This window comes from Meleagris gallopavo, chromosome 22 (genome assembly GCF_000146605.3).
Source record: "Meleagris gallopavo isolate NT-WF06-2002-E0010 breed Aviagen turkey brand Nicholas breeding stock chromosome 22, Turkey_5.1, whole genome shotgun sequence".
In the NCBI taxonomy this organism is placed as follows: domain Eukaryota; kingdom Metazoa; phylum Chordata; class Aves; order Galliformes; family Phasianidae; genus Meleagris; species Meleagris gallopavo.
The window spans coordinates 10,190,973-10,205,641 of record NC_015032.2 but is presented as its reverse complement, the minus strand read 5'-3'; the positions used below and the strand labels follow the sequence as shown (position 1 = coordinate 10,205,641).

At 37.3% G+C, this 14,669-nt stretch overlaps 1 protein-coding gene across 3 annotated transcripts; it reads right to left on the bottom strand.

Annotated features, from left to right (window-relative positions):
- Positions 1-6: 6 nt before the first annotated feature.
- LOC104914064 (RIPOR family member 3-like) lies at positions 7-13,645 on the bottom strand. Of its 3 annotated transcripts, none has more exons than XM_010722526.3 (11): positions 12,719-13,645; positions 8,415-8,561; positions 5,569-5,647; positions 4,855-4,878; positions 4,668-4,721; positions 3,861-4,010; positions 3,077-3,140; positions 2,696-2,739; positions 1,890-2,015; positions 305-450; positions 7-184 (listed from the first exon to the last, which is right to left on the bottom strand). In XM_010722526.3, exons 1-11 carry the CDS (start codon positions 12,817-12,819, stop codon positions 133-135), a joined length of 987 nt encoding a protein of 328 aa, XP_010720828.2. In that variant the 5' UTR covers positions 12,820-13,645; the 3' UTR covers positions 7-132. The 3 variants fall into 3 exon arrangements, with proteins under 3 accessions (XP_010720828.2, XP_010720827.1, XP_019477829.1); XM_010722525.3 differs by having other exon boundaries at positions 7-189; positions 12,719-13,637; XM_019622284.2 differs by lacking the exon at positions 12,719-13,645 and adding an exon at positions 9,512-9,695.
- Between the last annotated feature and the right edge of the window lie 1,024 nt (positions 13,646-14,669).

The following is a 14,669-nucleotide window of genomic DNA, read 5'->3' as shown; positions in this document are numbered from 1 at the left end:
ATCAGCTCTTGTGGCTAGCCATGGTTGTGATAACATTAATAATAGATAACGGAACAAAAGTGTCACAGAAATAGGTTCTTTTCTTTCCCTCCACCTCCCTAGGGAGTGGATCCACAGAATCAGAGATCAGGCCTAGTAACTGTGGTTGCTGTGAGGAAGCACAAGGCTTCTATCTATCCCGCACCTGCTCTGCAAATAGAAAGAGAACTATGATGTTGAACGCTGCTCAGCAACATACTTAAGAGCCTTTTATTTATTTCATATTTCTTTTACTCCAGCTTTTTTAATTTTAATATGTACTTACTTCCAGAGGACTTCCAGCTGTAGCTTGATAGTGCCCAGTTCAGTTATATCCACAATGATTGCTTGAGGCTTGGTTGTAAAGAAGTTTATGCTGTCACATGTCACGACACCAACTAGAACTGTGGCCAGTCCTCGCAGTTCTGTCACCTGCTAGGACAGACAAATATATCCATTTTCATCTCAAAAAACAACCCTAAGAGTCATGTGCATTGAAAGGAAAAGAAATCATCCCTGGCTCAGATCTGCTCAGACGCCCACAACAAACTTAAAGCCCTGATCCTAAACTGCTGTGAGCCAATATTCCACAAAGAATATGCCATGAATCGTTCACAAAAAAAGTGGAGGAAGACAGAGCTGTACAGTACTTCTAATAGCAGAAAGAAGAGGACAGTGTGAAAAAATATTGGTTATACTTTCATAAGTCAACAAGAAGTGTAAAGCTTTGTATTAGCTCTTCTAAAACAAAGTGATTGTCTCAGAAAAACTGGTATTGCTTTACAACTATTATGAGAAAACAGCCTCTCAATTACCCTCTCACCCCATCTACATCACACAGTGGCACCAAGAGAGGTGTTATATGGATACCTCTAAAGGCTGTCTTGGCAAGATGACAAAGAGTATAACTTAGGAAACTAGGATATTGCAGCCAGTTAGAAAGGAAATACTGCAATAGCTCTTCTAAAATAACTACTAGAACCGGAAACCATGCACTAGCACAGTTTCCTAGGATAGGATCCAGCAGAGACTTCAATCTCAGCTACTTTTAGGTTGACAGGAGTCATGCTGCATAGTCTAGCCCATGAGAGATGCCAGATTACATTGGAAATACTGTTTAAGGATTAACTCCACCTGCTAGATACATGCCAGAATCAATACCAGTGGCAGCTGCAAAAGGGTATATGAAGACCACAAGCTTCCCTCAAGGAATACCCAAAAAACATAACCTATATATCACAGAGCACCCTTATTATGAAGGGTATGAACTCTTTTGATGTGCTTTATATCTTTCTTTAGACATTTGATAACTCTTTAAAGTACAGTTTGTACCAGCACATAAGTGTCATTGGCTCTTTGTAAACACGGAGAATCTCTGCAGTAAAATAAGACAAAAGAATCTGCAGCACACCCACATAAGGGGACACTGGCATTACGCATTTAGCAGTGCATGGTGCAGTAATGTATTTTCCTTATACCGATTTTTCATTTTCAGCAGAGAACAGATCCCAAAGAACTTAATTTTTCACATGGGTGATACAAGCACTACACACATACACATTCGTGTTTCTACATCTAAACTTTAACTTGTAATATCCTAGATTTGAATCCAGGATTTTATTTTAAACATACACATCAGACTTCATGGGAAAACAGAAGCACTACTATTGCTACCAGTGCTAGGAGCACCAAAAGAAAAACAGACAGAATCCTGTTCAATACACTGAAAATTGATTAACTACCATTTTTACATGTCCAGAAAAGAAAATTACTTAAGTGCTTTGATAAACGCACGGTAGGCTAACAGGTAAAGCAGTATGGCAGAAGACCTGTTAACTCACTGGTTCCAACCCAACCATTATACACCACACCTTGATTTCAAACTGCTCATGCAGATTGGGTATAAAGATCTTTTCTTCTTCATCCCACGTTTGGCTGTCATCAGTCTCAATCTTGCCTTTCAACCTCCATTTTTGGCGGCCCAGTCGCACAGAAACCTGGAAATCACAAGGAAAAAAGGATGTTAGGTCAGCATATCCCAGAACATCCTCTTCGGACCGTAAGTCTCAACTTTGCTCCAAAATTGCAGAGGCAAAGCTGTTCCTTTGATCACTATGTATTTATGAACTTGGATAAAAGTAGAAGACTGGAGGCAAAGGTTCAGGTTGTGAGTTTTAACATCTTCAATCAATGCCTAGTTATATACATCATCCACTTCCAAAGACCCTCAAAACTGCTGTATATGCAGTGCAGAGGTACTGAAATACATGGCACATTGGAATTGATTTAGAATCATGAGAAGTAGCAGAGAAACTCTATGAAGTACTAAGTTGCACTGAAATTATACCATGGGCAGTCTTCCAAGAAACAGGCAGCAACCATTACTTAATTCTAAGGCAACCTTGAAGATAAAGACCTACCAGGCTGATTTTAATAGACAATCACTGCCATCTTTCAAATCCTCTCATAACACTTAACTTACATCCTTCCCTACTCAATCTCAAGCCAGAGTAACCAGTGAATATGCCAGGGCTCTGCCCTCATCAAGATAGTGCACAATTCTACCGTAGCCTGTTTCCCACTTGCCTTCTACACACTGTATCCTTGCTCTCCAGTTCCTCAACTACAAATTCACAGCAGTAACATAAAGGACAAAATGATTGATTATATACTGCACCTCATACTGGTCACCTGGGCAGAGACGTGCAAATCCCACCAAGCCTGAAAAGAGAAGAAAAGTTCCTAATATTTGAAGAGTTTTACAGTGTCCCAACAAAGCCTCAGTAACCCTCTCAATATCTCCTTGCGCTTAGCCTCATGCAGAAGCTGGGCCAAAACTCCTTGTTGGCTTTTGTACTCAAATATAAAATAACACTCTAGCTCTGTTTTACAGCACTGAAGCAAACAGAGGTTCACCAAAAATTCTGGTCAGGGTCAGATACAGAATACCACTGGAAGCAACTCAAGTTAATTTTGGGTTTCCTACGTAGAAACCTGATTCGTTTAGAGTCTACTTATTGAACTAATGAGTCTTGAAAACAATGTGACAAGAACATACCTTTCATCTTCAAGTGAAACTCTCCTAAATGGACCTCTAACGCCCCTTCTATGAAGCACATGTCCTAGAAGAAAGATTGAACAGTCAACTAGGACTGAAAAGCAGAGTGAATATAGTAGCTCCCTTTCCATACATGTCATGTTCTTATGCTATCTTTAAATGACTTTGGCTTATATTTATTTTATATAACAGCTAACACTTGCACTAGTGGAGGCCAATGGAGAGAACATTCATACCACTGTTAAGATAGGAAATCGTGATGCCTCCCCATGAAAGAGTGGAACTTTTAATCAGTTCATCTTCACTTACTTTCCACCACTTGTTCTATAGAAATAGCTTAAGTTAGTTGCACATTTTGAATTCAATATTCATCACATTGCTTACAATGGAAGTCATAATGGACACCAACATTACAGCAGAAATGCAATGAGTTTTTCATTTGTCTTCATAGAATCAGAGAATAGAATCATAGAATTGCTCTGGTTGGAAAAGACCTTAAAGATCATCAAGTCCAACTGCAACCTAACCATACTACCCTAACTCTAACAACCCCCTGCTTCACGAGAGCTTGAAGCCAAACTGAGTAGTGGACAAAAACAGGGAGGAAACCAGAGCTTTGCCTGAAAGGTATTATCTCATGAGTTTCAGTTCGCATTATATACTGTATTTTAGTCACACGTTAAGTTTCTAAATCCCCATTACTGGAAAAGACATCAACAGCTCCTGATGCTTTTTTTGCTAAGCACCAGTCAGGTCTTCGCTACACATTAGTGGTATTTCCTACCTCTGTACACTCCTGAAAGTTCTTATAGAGCTCCACTAGGCTCTCCCTGGAGGCTTTGGTGGAAGGAGACAAGGAAAAGGCATGTTTCATATTAGTGGCGCCATCTCGTAGTCTGCACTGGATACAATAAGCTTCATAGAGTTCTTCTACCTTTAAGATTTGTGGATAATTTCAATAAGGAACATGGTCAGTCTTTAATGGAGGGGAAAAAAAGAAAATAGAAGACCCATAAACAAAACCCATTATCTTAGTACTGCAACTCATGCATTTTACAGATTGGTAGAAAGATAACTGTTTATATTCCTGAAAACAAAGAGGAGTAGATATTTAGAAATAATTTGCTCTACAATTATTAGACTAGAAGACAGAAAGTAGAGTAATACCTTGTTAACGGCAAAATTACTCACAAAACAGGAAGCTGATTCTCTTAAAACACATTAATACACCTACAGCTTTAACTGTGTCTAAAAAGATTTAATTCCTTTAGAAGCAGACATGCACATTTTGGAAGTGATGGGGGATAACATGGAAATGTCCTAAAAGCATAAGTACTTTCTGGAAAAACTGGTTGAGTATACAAATTGGTTTCACAGGCAAACTCAGGTTGGACCAAGGCAAACATTCAGACTGAATAGAAGCATTCAAGAAAATAAATAAAAATCCCCTTATTTCATAACAGAGTGGTTATAGCTTTCAGAAAGTATCCAGTATCATTTATCTTTAGAAAAACTATAATCAAACTATTTTCTATTCAGAGAGTTTGCTGATATAGAAATGTCTCACGCATACAAGACAAAATTCTCTTACTTGGCTTATGTGGAACTCCAGTTTTCTAATGTATCTCTCCACAGAACGAATTTGCTTTTGAAGTAGGTAGGTAGGTAAAGAGAGAACAAACTTGATTAGTTTTTTCAGTATTTCCTAAACTTAAGTCTTTAAGTAACACAGTAAGCATCATTACTTTTTCCATTTTTGCAATACTCACAATTCTTACCTTATCAAGGTCATAGTAGAAGGCCTGAAAGACAAACAGCACAAATTGAACAGGAGATCACATCTTTGTATTAAATTAACAAATTTTTATATTTATGATGGAACTCACCATGCATTCAATCTAGATGCACTAAATTAATAGGTTTTGTTTACTACAAGGAGACAACCCAAAAACTTTAGAAGTAGTCTTGTTTTCTTTGTGTGGTTGGTTTGCTTCCCCAACTCCACCAAAGATGCTTGAATTGAGACAGCAGCCCTCTCACCTTTAGATGTAACAATGTCTTGGATGTGGTCATGGCACATAAGACTTTATTGTTTTGCCTATCATTTCCCAAATGAAAGAAATTCTGATGTGCGAGTTATCTTTTCATTAACACTGTTGCTGAAGGTACTTTTAGGGAGTTGTGAACAGAGCAGAATCTATGTTGCTAAGATACACTTATCAGCTATTAAAAACGAAGTGTGGTCTTTCTACTTCAGACTTGAGGAAATATAACCCTAGTAAGAAAAGGAGTGTGATCTAAACAACAAAGGTGGATGCTGAAAGAGGGAAATTTCAAGTTCAAATTTGCTCCATAAATTCTAGATTGTGATGATTTGCTGGATCTCACCTCAGTCTTTAACTAGAAAACCCCCAAGAGTTCCAGATGTGAGAGATATCATCTATTTTTGTGTCAGCCTTTTAAAATTCATTTAGTTATTAAGATCTACGTACCAATCTGGAGTTCCTTTTTGTATCTTTGTGTCGATCAGAGAGATAATCCAATTCAGTCTGATGTGCTTCTAGGTACTCACTGGAAAGAAAGAAAACCAGAAGCATTACATTTTTCTGGTACATTCATTATGATACCTTCTCAAAGATTTTTTTTCAGCAGAATGTTAAAAAACAAATTCCTTCTCTAGAAATTTTCCTTTTCTTCTCTAGAGGGATGAATGGCCTTACAGATGGACATGGATCAACATATGAGGAAGGGCAGTTTCCATTGGTAATTATTTGTTCTCAATGCCAAATTATTCCTAGAAGATCAGGAGACAGATATACAGAAGCACCTGTAAAAGAGGAACTTAGGTCCCTAAAATCTCAGAATACCTTTTTTGAGGTAGAAAAATAGTTCATTTGTTCAGCAAGTCTTTTCTTACAGTTATGGAGGAGTAAGTCTTCATCAACCAACCCCATCTTTAAAAAAAAAAACAAACCTGCAGCATTAACCACTTGCATTGCAGAATGAAACTTAGAGAAATACTCTGTATGCAAGGTATGGCAGATATCATCCACTGCTTTAGTATGCCGAACTGAATACCACCTTTTAGAATGCTAGACAACTTCTTAATGCAACTGTCACTTTTTCCAGAGCAGGAACTATTTTGCAAAGTGTGAAGAACTTGACGCCAGTTGGCTTCTTTACAGCTGCTTGCATGCAAAGGTTGGCCTTTAAGAATTCTTACAAGGCCTTTAACTATTTCTGCTGAGAATATCTTCTTCCAATTTTGCTTTTAACGCAGGTAAGATTTTCCTCTCATATTTAAAAGGGAATTAAAGCCACTTGGTATATACTACATAAGACACATTCACAGAGCAGTTAAAATAATATCACATTAGTCAACTACACTTCAAGTTTGCTTTGATGCATTTGATTTTCTTACTGTTACAAGATCAGATCACCCAAGATACTCAATGGCGCAGCATTCAGCTGCCTGCTCTTCACATTTGCCCATTAATTGCTCACTGCAGGAGCATCCAGCTCTGCTAGCAGGAAAGTTTGCTTTCCTTTTAGGAGAGCTTTGTCACTTTTAACTTAAAGCACGTTAATGCTGCCAGCTTGACGGAATGGTACCCAGATGGTTAACAGAAAAAAATTGTTTGCTACAAGTATTAAGAAAGAGGCACGTATAACATTCTGTACTAAAAATTCAAGTTACTCCAGCACCAAGCAGCCTTAGTCTGTATCTACTTAAAATTTGGACTTCATATTGCCATTTGATACAGTTGTTTTCCATAGGTTACTTTAGTCAATTAGTTAGCTACTCAGTTTTGGCAGGAATCTGATCACGTGGCGCTCTCTGCAAAACTGGGAACAAACTCTCATCCACTTTATAGTTTCTCCTCCCTAAGCTGTGCTAAATTCTAAATTCTGCAAAAACATTTAATTCCATTATTTGTTTTAAATCTAAATTCTAATAAGACATCTACTGATTCTTTTATTTATTTTAGGACCAAGACTTCATAGTTTTTTTTATTGTTAAAAAAAAGTGACACTTGTGAGCATGTAAGTTAGAGTGCTTTTCATGCTCTTAAAAAAAAAAAACAAAACACTATGATCAGAATTAACACAGGAGAAAAATTCTGAGGAAAACAAAGAAATACAGGAACAAACTTCACGGGATACCAGCAGGAAAAAGATACAAGTTTTGCAAATCCAAGGGATGCTATTTTATGTTCTAACAGCAGCCTTAGAGCATAAATGAAGTTCCTACAATATTAGACCAGCTTCACTGACATCAACTCCAATGATTTAAGATGTATATTTTCATATAGTAAGGTCTGAGGACGTAGTTTAAAGTTTTAGTCACTGGTGGAGTCAAAGGTGGATACAACTGACATTTTATCACCACATCTTATTACAGACTGTAATACCAAGAATGCAAGCTCACCCATATTTTATTCTCCATTTAAACACTGAATAATATCAGCATTTCAGTGATGAAACTGACAGCTTCCTCAAAGCCAGAGCACCCCAAATTCACACTGCCAGCCCTCTTTGATTTCTGTTATGCCTGCTGCATACACCCATGTCTGCCAGACAGAGAGAACAGACAAATTGTACCTTTCATCCTTTTTAGTCAAATTCATACTAATGCAGCATTGTCCATGTGGTCAATTATGATCAAACCTCTGACACAGTTCTAGCTTTAAAGCAATAAAATTGAAGTAAGGAGCTTAATCTTGTTAGTACTGCCACTGGAAGATGGGGTTATACTATAGATTTGTTTCATCACCTCAAGTCTACTAAGTTTTTCAGATGGATCTGCTGAGACCTTTACCTTACAACAGCTCTACGATATCTTATATGTCTTATATAACAGAAACAGCTCATGAATAGCTCCTCCTCTAGAAGTTTTCTTCAAATCACCTCCAAAATCCAGCCGTCCTATTCCTCTTTAATTATCTTCTTTATCCTCAGGCTTTCTGCTTCCTACTCTCTATCCTCTGAAATCCTCCCTTTCTTGGGATATCTCAATTGCTCCAGAAATAATAGGCGATTTCCCAACAGAGTTTTACTTGTCACTGATTATTATTATTATTATTATTTATTTTTTTTTTTTAAGAAGCATAACAAACAGGAAAGAAACAAAAAACATCAGAGGACCTAGAACATTTTGTTTGTGAGCAGATCGGCTAAGCACAAATGAAACTGTTGTCTTCCAAAATTTCAAACCAGTGCCTAGAGAAGTTATTATGTAAATTTAGGTATGACAGATGGAGACAGAGAACAACATGATATACAGAGTTAAGCAGCATGACTAGGTATGATAAGTTACAGTATTTAAAAGAGTCCTTACTTAAGTCCTTTCTTCAAAGCTTCAAAAATTTTCTTCACCTGCAGTGGTTTTGGATCCCAGATGACTGCCCCTTTCTGCAGTGAAGAATAAGCCTTGGAGGATTTCAATGACATTCTTGATCTCACTGAGCTTCTGCTGAGAGACTTTCTGTAGGAAAAGAAAGGAAATAAGGAAGAGATGAAAAACGCATCACCTGGAAGAAAAGAGATATCTAACCTACAGTTAGTTTTCAGGCTACAAGTTACATGCCCCATCCCACATGGCTTTATTGAAAAGAATAAAGCTCTTGATATAGCAAGAACACCTTCACAGATAATATTAGAAAATTAAAGCACAGGCTTAAATACATAATGCAGAAAAGACACAAGTTCTTTTGTGACTCCAACAGAACTAAGAAATGGCTCTTTCTACAGACTAGAAGTGGACTTAAGGAAGAGCCTTCAGGCAAATAAACAAATAAAACAAAAAGGTAAACAATTACATGGTTAGCATTTCTCTTAAGTCTTGCTTGGCATTAGCTAAGTCTCTGATTCCACACACACATTCACACTGGCTACTGAGCTAACTACAGAGACAGTCATGTAAGTCATGCTGCAGGACAGGATCACTCTCATTCTGTCTCTTATCTGCAATCCAGTAAAATAAGGCAACAAACCTTTGCTAACAACTGCAAACCAGAAGTAGATTTCAGGAGACTTCTGCTCTCCAGCTACCAGTAAACTCTAGAGAAATACTTAAGAATTTACATTTCTAAGCACTCACTTGGGCACAAATACACAGAGTAGGACAAACACACATGATTAGCCTAAAAACATTACCAAGAGGCCAGATAAGCTATTATCTTTTGGACTGACAAAGCTAACATAAAAAAGCCTTCAGAGTTCTTTGCCAACCTTCATCAACCACTTAAAAGATCAGTTTGACCCCCAGCATATTAGAGGAAAGCCTACTGCCAAGCTCAGGTTACATACAAGATATAATTATCCAAGTGTTTTTTCCAGTATCTAACACCTCACTTACTTTTAAAAGCAACTACAAAAACAAAATTAAATACCATCTCTAACAGAAGTTCCATACATAGGGCCATTTTCACTAACCTGAGGAATTACAGCACTCTATCCATATTCTCTTTTTAAGTCTCAGTTATTTTTATCCAGCTTTGTTAATACTTCCCGAAAGCCAAGCTTCTAAAATAACATTGTCTTAAAGAAGGTTCCTACTCCATGAAGCTGAGCCAACTGGTTGCACTCAGAGAAGCTTTCCACCTTCTCTATTATCCCCATCCTAAATTCAGTTCACCTGGGAAAATGGTGAACTCAAATAGACTTAATAAGTATCCACTGGTTGCCTTAAGGTGTAGGCATGTGACTCAGAGCCTAACAAGATTATCAAGCTGGGTGATGGAATAATTATCCTGGTGCTCAGTTTCTGCTTTTCTTTTAACATCTAATCTGCTGCCAAAGATCACTAGATATTTAGTTTCTTAGCCCAATGATTATCTTCAGTGACTTTTTTTTTTAATGATGGCTTAATGTAAAGCATTGATCAACGAAATCATTTCAAGCTTAGGTTGCCTATACCAAGGAACATAAATATTAAATTAAAAGTCCACAATACCATTGGAGGTTTTTTCCCCTCTAAAATAACAAATCTTTGAGTATTTCATGCAAAGTAAGAGACTTTCAATAGGAATAACACTGGAAGTAACAGTCCAGCCAATAACAACAGTTAAAACCATATCCTGGAATGATCACTAATTAAAATTCCCTCATGCAAAGAAGAAAGTAGCATCCATATTCATATTTTAGATGAGTATTCTAAATGGCAAGGTACCTAACAGAACATAATTCTATCTTTTGAAATTAAAAAGCCCAAATTACTCTCGTTTTTGTTTGTTTTTTGGGGGGGATGAAAGGCTTTGGTGTTTACCTTCAGAGTTTCAGGCTGCAAAGCCTAAATTTAGGAAACCACCTTCCTTCAGCTTCAAGTATTGCATGTAAGCAATAAATAGGGATGGACTGTGATTTAAAACTCACTTTCCCCCAGTATATCTTCTGGGTGACATAGCCAATAGGTACTCAGTGCACTGATGTTTAGAATCCTATTTTCATAAATTGAATAGCAACATTGAATAGCTACCTTGGGATTTTAAGGACAGCACTTAAAGGCGGCTGCTATGTCACTGCTCTCCCTTGTGAACTTAGTAATGTAAGTGTCAAATTTCCTATTTTATAGGTAACAGTAATAACATTTCCTGTGGAGACCACTGTGAAGAAAAATTAAACAGTGTGACTGATTGAGAGCCTCAGGAAGTTGCTAGACAAATACAAAAGTACATTTAGCAACTGTTTAAGAATCCACGTGGACCTGATTTGCGTGTCATCCTTTGAATAAACCTTGCATTGGGCCCCTGCAGCCTCCTGCAGTGTTTTGCAACACTGCTTGAGAGAGAATTAAGTTAAGAGAGGGTGATTTTAAGACTTACCACGCTGGAGAAGGCTCTTGGGTATTTGCCAGGTTATGACTGAAAAGCTAGTACAAAGATCTCTCTTAATATCATGATTCCTGAACAAAACTGTTTGACTAAACACTTAAATAACAAAAAGGAATATAAGAAAAAATGCATAGAAAAATGTATAGGCATTTGGCCAGAAAACCACTGCAGCTAGAAATAATAGATTTATCTTAAGGGATAAAGAAATTTTTCTGTTTTGAGCATTCTTAGACTTTCTTTATTGGAGAAACAGCTGCACCCTTTTCCTGGTAGATCCTTTCCCTGCTACAACTCCCACAACGTACTTGAGCTCAAGTCTGTTTATGTAATTATTTACCAGTGTCTTCCTCAAGATCATTGGTGTAATTTTAGCTGTCTAATTCTTGCTGAGTGTAGGACTATTTTCCAGCTTTCACAACAAATTAATTTACTCCAATATAAAGACTTCTTGCTCATTATCACAGTCATGTTGGAATTTCATTTCTGCACATATCTTGTACTTTACTATGATATGTTTACCTAAAAGTTAATGCAGTCCTTTGGTTCTTTGAAAATATATTTTACTAAACAAGTCCAGAATTTTAGTGATATACACTTGGATTTTTTTTATTTTTTTTTTAGTACAATACTTTTAGAGGCATACTTTCCAATAACTCTATGATACCTAAAAATAATTTACTTTGTTATTACTCGAGTATGCACTGGCAGCCAGAGATGATACTACTTTGAATTCGTATATCACATCTTCAAAAAGCACTCCACAGGCTATACAAATAAATTAGGGATCTCTAAATGCAGAAGAACAAGAACACTTCTAGAGGGAAAAAAAGCTGGATAATTATCTGCATACAGCAATGCTACACAACAACATAAGATAAGCAAAAAGGGAAAAACAGTGCTTTAGGATGGTTTAGTAGTTACTGTGTTGGACTGAAAACCGAAAGATTGGATAGCAAGCTTGGTTATACTATTGACCTGTTACTGACAGCAGTGAATTTGCAGTAGCCTTCTCGACCTCTTTTGTCTTCCTCCCTTGCTCTTGTTTGTGGCATTGCCAGAAAGCAGTCCCTCCTCTTGTGTAATGCTATTCCGCTTAAATAACTCCAGGACAGTTTTAGTTGAGCTCAATTACATATTTTGTCAGGAGTCACCATTAATATCTCTATCTTTTCAAAGGTCTATGAGATTTTTAATTACCATAGCTATACTGAACACTACCCATTTTATCAGAATGCTGGTATTAGTCAGAACACATCCTTTATTATAAGGGTCATTAGAACAGGCTTGAAGGAAAAATGTCTCCTACTAGAGTACTAATACTAATTCTTGAGCATGCTGAGATCCCAAGAACTAATTTCTGGAAATTAGAAAACTGTTTTTCTAATATTATTTATCTGTATCATTTTAATTTTAGTATCAGACCTACTTCTGCACTTGCAAGTGAGGTCATCTCTGCAATCATATCCTCCAATGAAGTGGAGGTCAGTAATTACAACAGAGTCTCAGTAGCACCTTCCAGACTGACTTTTTTTTTTCTTTAAAGAAATGGATGCTATCTAGTTTTTGATACATAAGTTCTCTCACAGATCATAAATCCAGCCATCTCTGAAGTACAGTGTGTATAGCAGTAAGATAATACAACGTGAAGTGTAACTGTTAACACTGATCATGACAAGAGTCAATAGTTTTAAATGAAAAATGAAGGAACGACTCCTATATACAGATGTTTTGGGTTGAAAAATACATTCCTAGTATCTAATATTTATTGTCTGGAGACTCAGGTACTTTTTTGTTCATTTGTTTTACTTACGCTAATTTTCTGCTTTGCACAGTGCTGAATCCAGTGAAGGAACAACTCCTACTGATACCACCTCCATCACCAGAAGAGACGAATGTGAGTTTGACCGACATGACCGCCAATCAGTAAGTCTGCTGGGTTCTGAAATAAACAGAAAAATAAATGAGTTGAAACCTTGACAGTTCAGGCTTACACCTACACTGTTGCAAGCGCTGAGCTGCAAGAAAGTGGAAAGCCAGAAAAAAGGCAGATTAAATAGAAAAAAAACGCTTGTCTGCTATACACGTTTCTTCTGTTGCCATGCACAGAATCATAGAATCATCACAGTTGGAAACGACCTCCAAGATCATCAGTCCAACTGCCCACCTAGCACCAATACTTCCTCGCTAAACCACGTCCCTTAGTACAATCCATGTATTCCCACATCAGTTTGAATGCCAGAAAAATATTGAAGCTCTCAGCTTAGTTAGGTCCAAAAAGTAGTTCCTTACATCTGTGCAGAGCCACACTCAAATCTGGCAGAACTGGCTTGAGTGTGGTACTTAAGCCCAGAGCAGAAGTCTGGTTTCAACAGTAAATTTCTGTTTCGTGCTCCTCCTCCAGCAAGATTTCCTTCAGATTGCTGTTTTCTGTTTTCCATCAGTCAAACTCTTGCTTGCTGGAGAACTGTGCTCTTTGCCACATGTCTATAGAATCCAAGTTACAATGTAAGTAACAGACATATTCCTCAAAGCAGCTGCAGAAAATCACCCAGACAGTTAATACACAGAAGAATTCCCTTCCTTCTCCCCTCAAGCTGGTGTAATGTAAACACCACAACTAGCAACTTTGGTTTTAATGAGGCCAAAATGGGGGCCAAACCCTAATTTCCTCTCATAGTTCGTGCTTCTGACTCAAACAAAACTTGAAATTATTGAGAATTCTTAACTGATTAAAAGAAAATATGATATAAATTTGCATAGAGAAGAACAAACTCCTACAGAGAGCTCTAAATGTAGATGCTCCATGCAAAAGTCTTTCATGTATTATGAATGTGCTTCAAGGATTAGTGAGATCACCCAGTCCATCAATGTAGATACTGGAAAGGAGCACCTCCACTAAACCCCAGTGTCCCTACCTTATCCCAGCAGCATGAGTACAGCTATCATGGAATCACAGAATAGAATTCAGACTAGAAGCCACAAAGTGTCAGGATAAGACTTTTCCTGGCTCTGCCACTAACTTGGAGAGCAATCTAACTCAATATTCTTCCAGACTGCATATAAAGAACTGAACAGTTGAACAAGACTACCCAAGAGGGATGAAATTTCAGCGCTTTGCTGAATCTGGGCAGGTATATAGAGAATTACTGTAAGTTACTATGCTTTAGGAATCCTTATACAACAAAGTAGTAATTAAAGTTGTCATGAGTTTCTGTTAGTAGTGAGAATTGATTAGTTCTTTAGAAGCCACTCAGGGGTACAAGCTGAGGTCAAGGACTCCTATTTCATTGCCTGTCCTACAAATTCTGACAAGCTCATGAATAAATCCATGAAAAAAAAAAATTTAGAACAAGATGTGAGAATGACAAATTTGAGGCAAACAGCTATGTGCTTTGCAAGCTACCTAGTTTGTTAAATAGAAGAAAAATGTTGGGGATAGCTAGTGGTTTTGTATGTCAGTGCATTGAAGCTCACAGAACTCCATAGGTTCAGTAGCATCAGCAGAAATCTGTTACATACACAAGTATAGGTGCACATTAATCACATTTGTATCAATCTCTTCAAGCCCCTTGTCTTGAAACGATGCCTCTTTAACACCCCTAATCAGACAGCATACTTGCGTCACATCAGATTTGATGTTTCAAAATATTTTCCATTCTTTCCTCTACTTTTCAGATGCTTCTGTCTGTAAACAGTTACCCCATCAACAGGATTGTTACATTTAAAAAAAATTCTGCAACTTACTGAAAAATGTCATTGCA

What these genes read in the sequence shown, in the direction of transcription:
- LOC104914064 (XM_010722526.3), bottom strand. Translation starts at nt 12,819, where the DNA reads ATGTCGGTCAAACTCACATTCGTCTCTTCTGGTGATGGAGGTGGTATC. An exon ending in GTGCAAAGCAGAAAATTAGC is followed by an intron (nt 8,562 to 12,718) that starts GTAAGTAAAACA and finishes CTTTTCCTACAG; the next exon opens with AAAGTCTCTCAGCAGAAGCT. An exon ending in ACTTTCAGGAGTGTACAGAG is followed by an intron (nt 3,141 to 3,860) that starts GTAGGAAATACC and finishes TCTTTCTTCTAG; the next exon opens with GACATGTGCTTCATAGAAGG.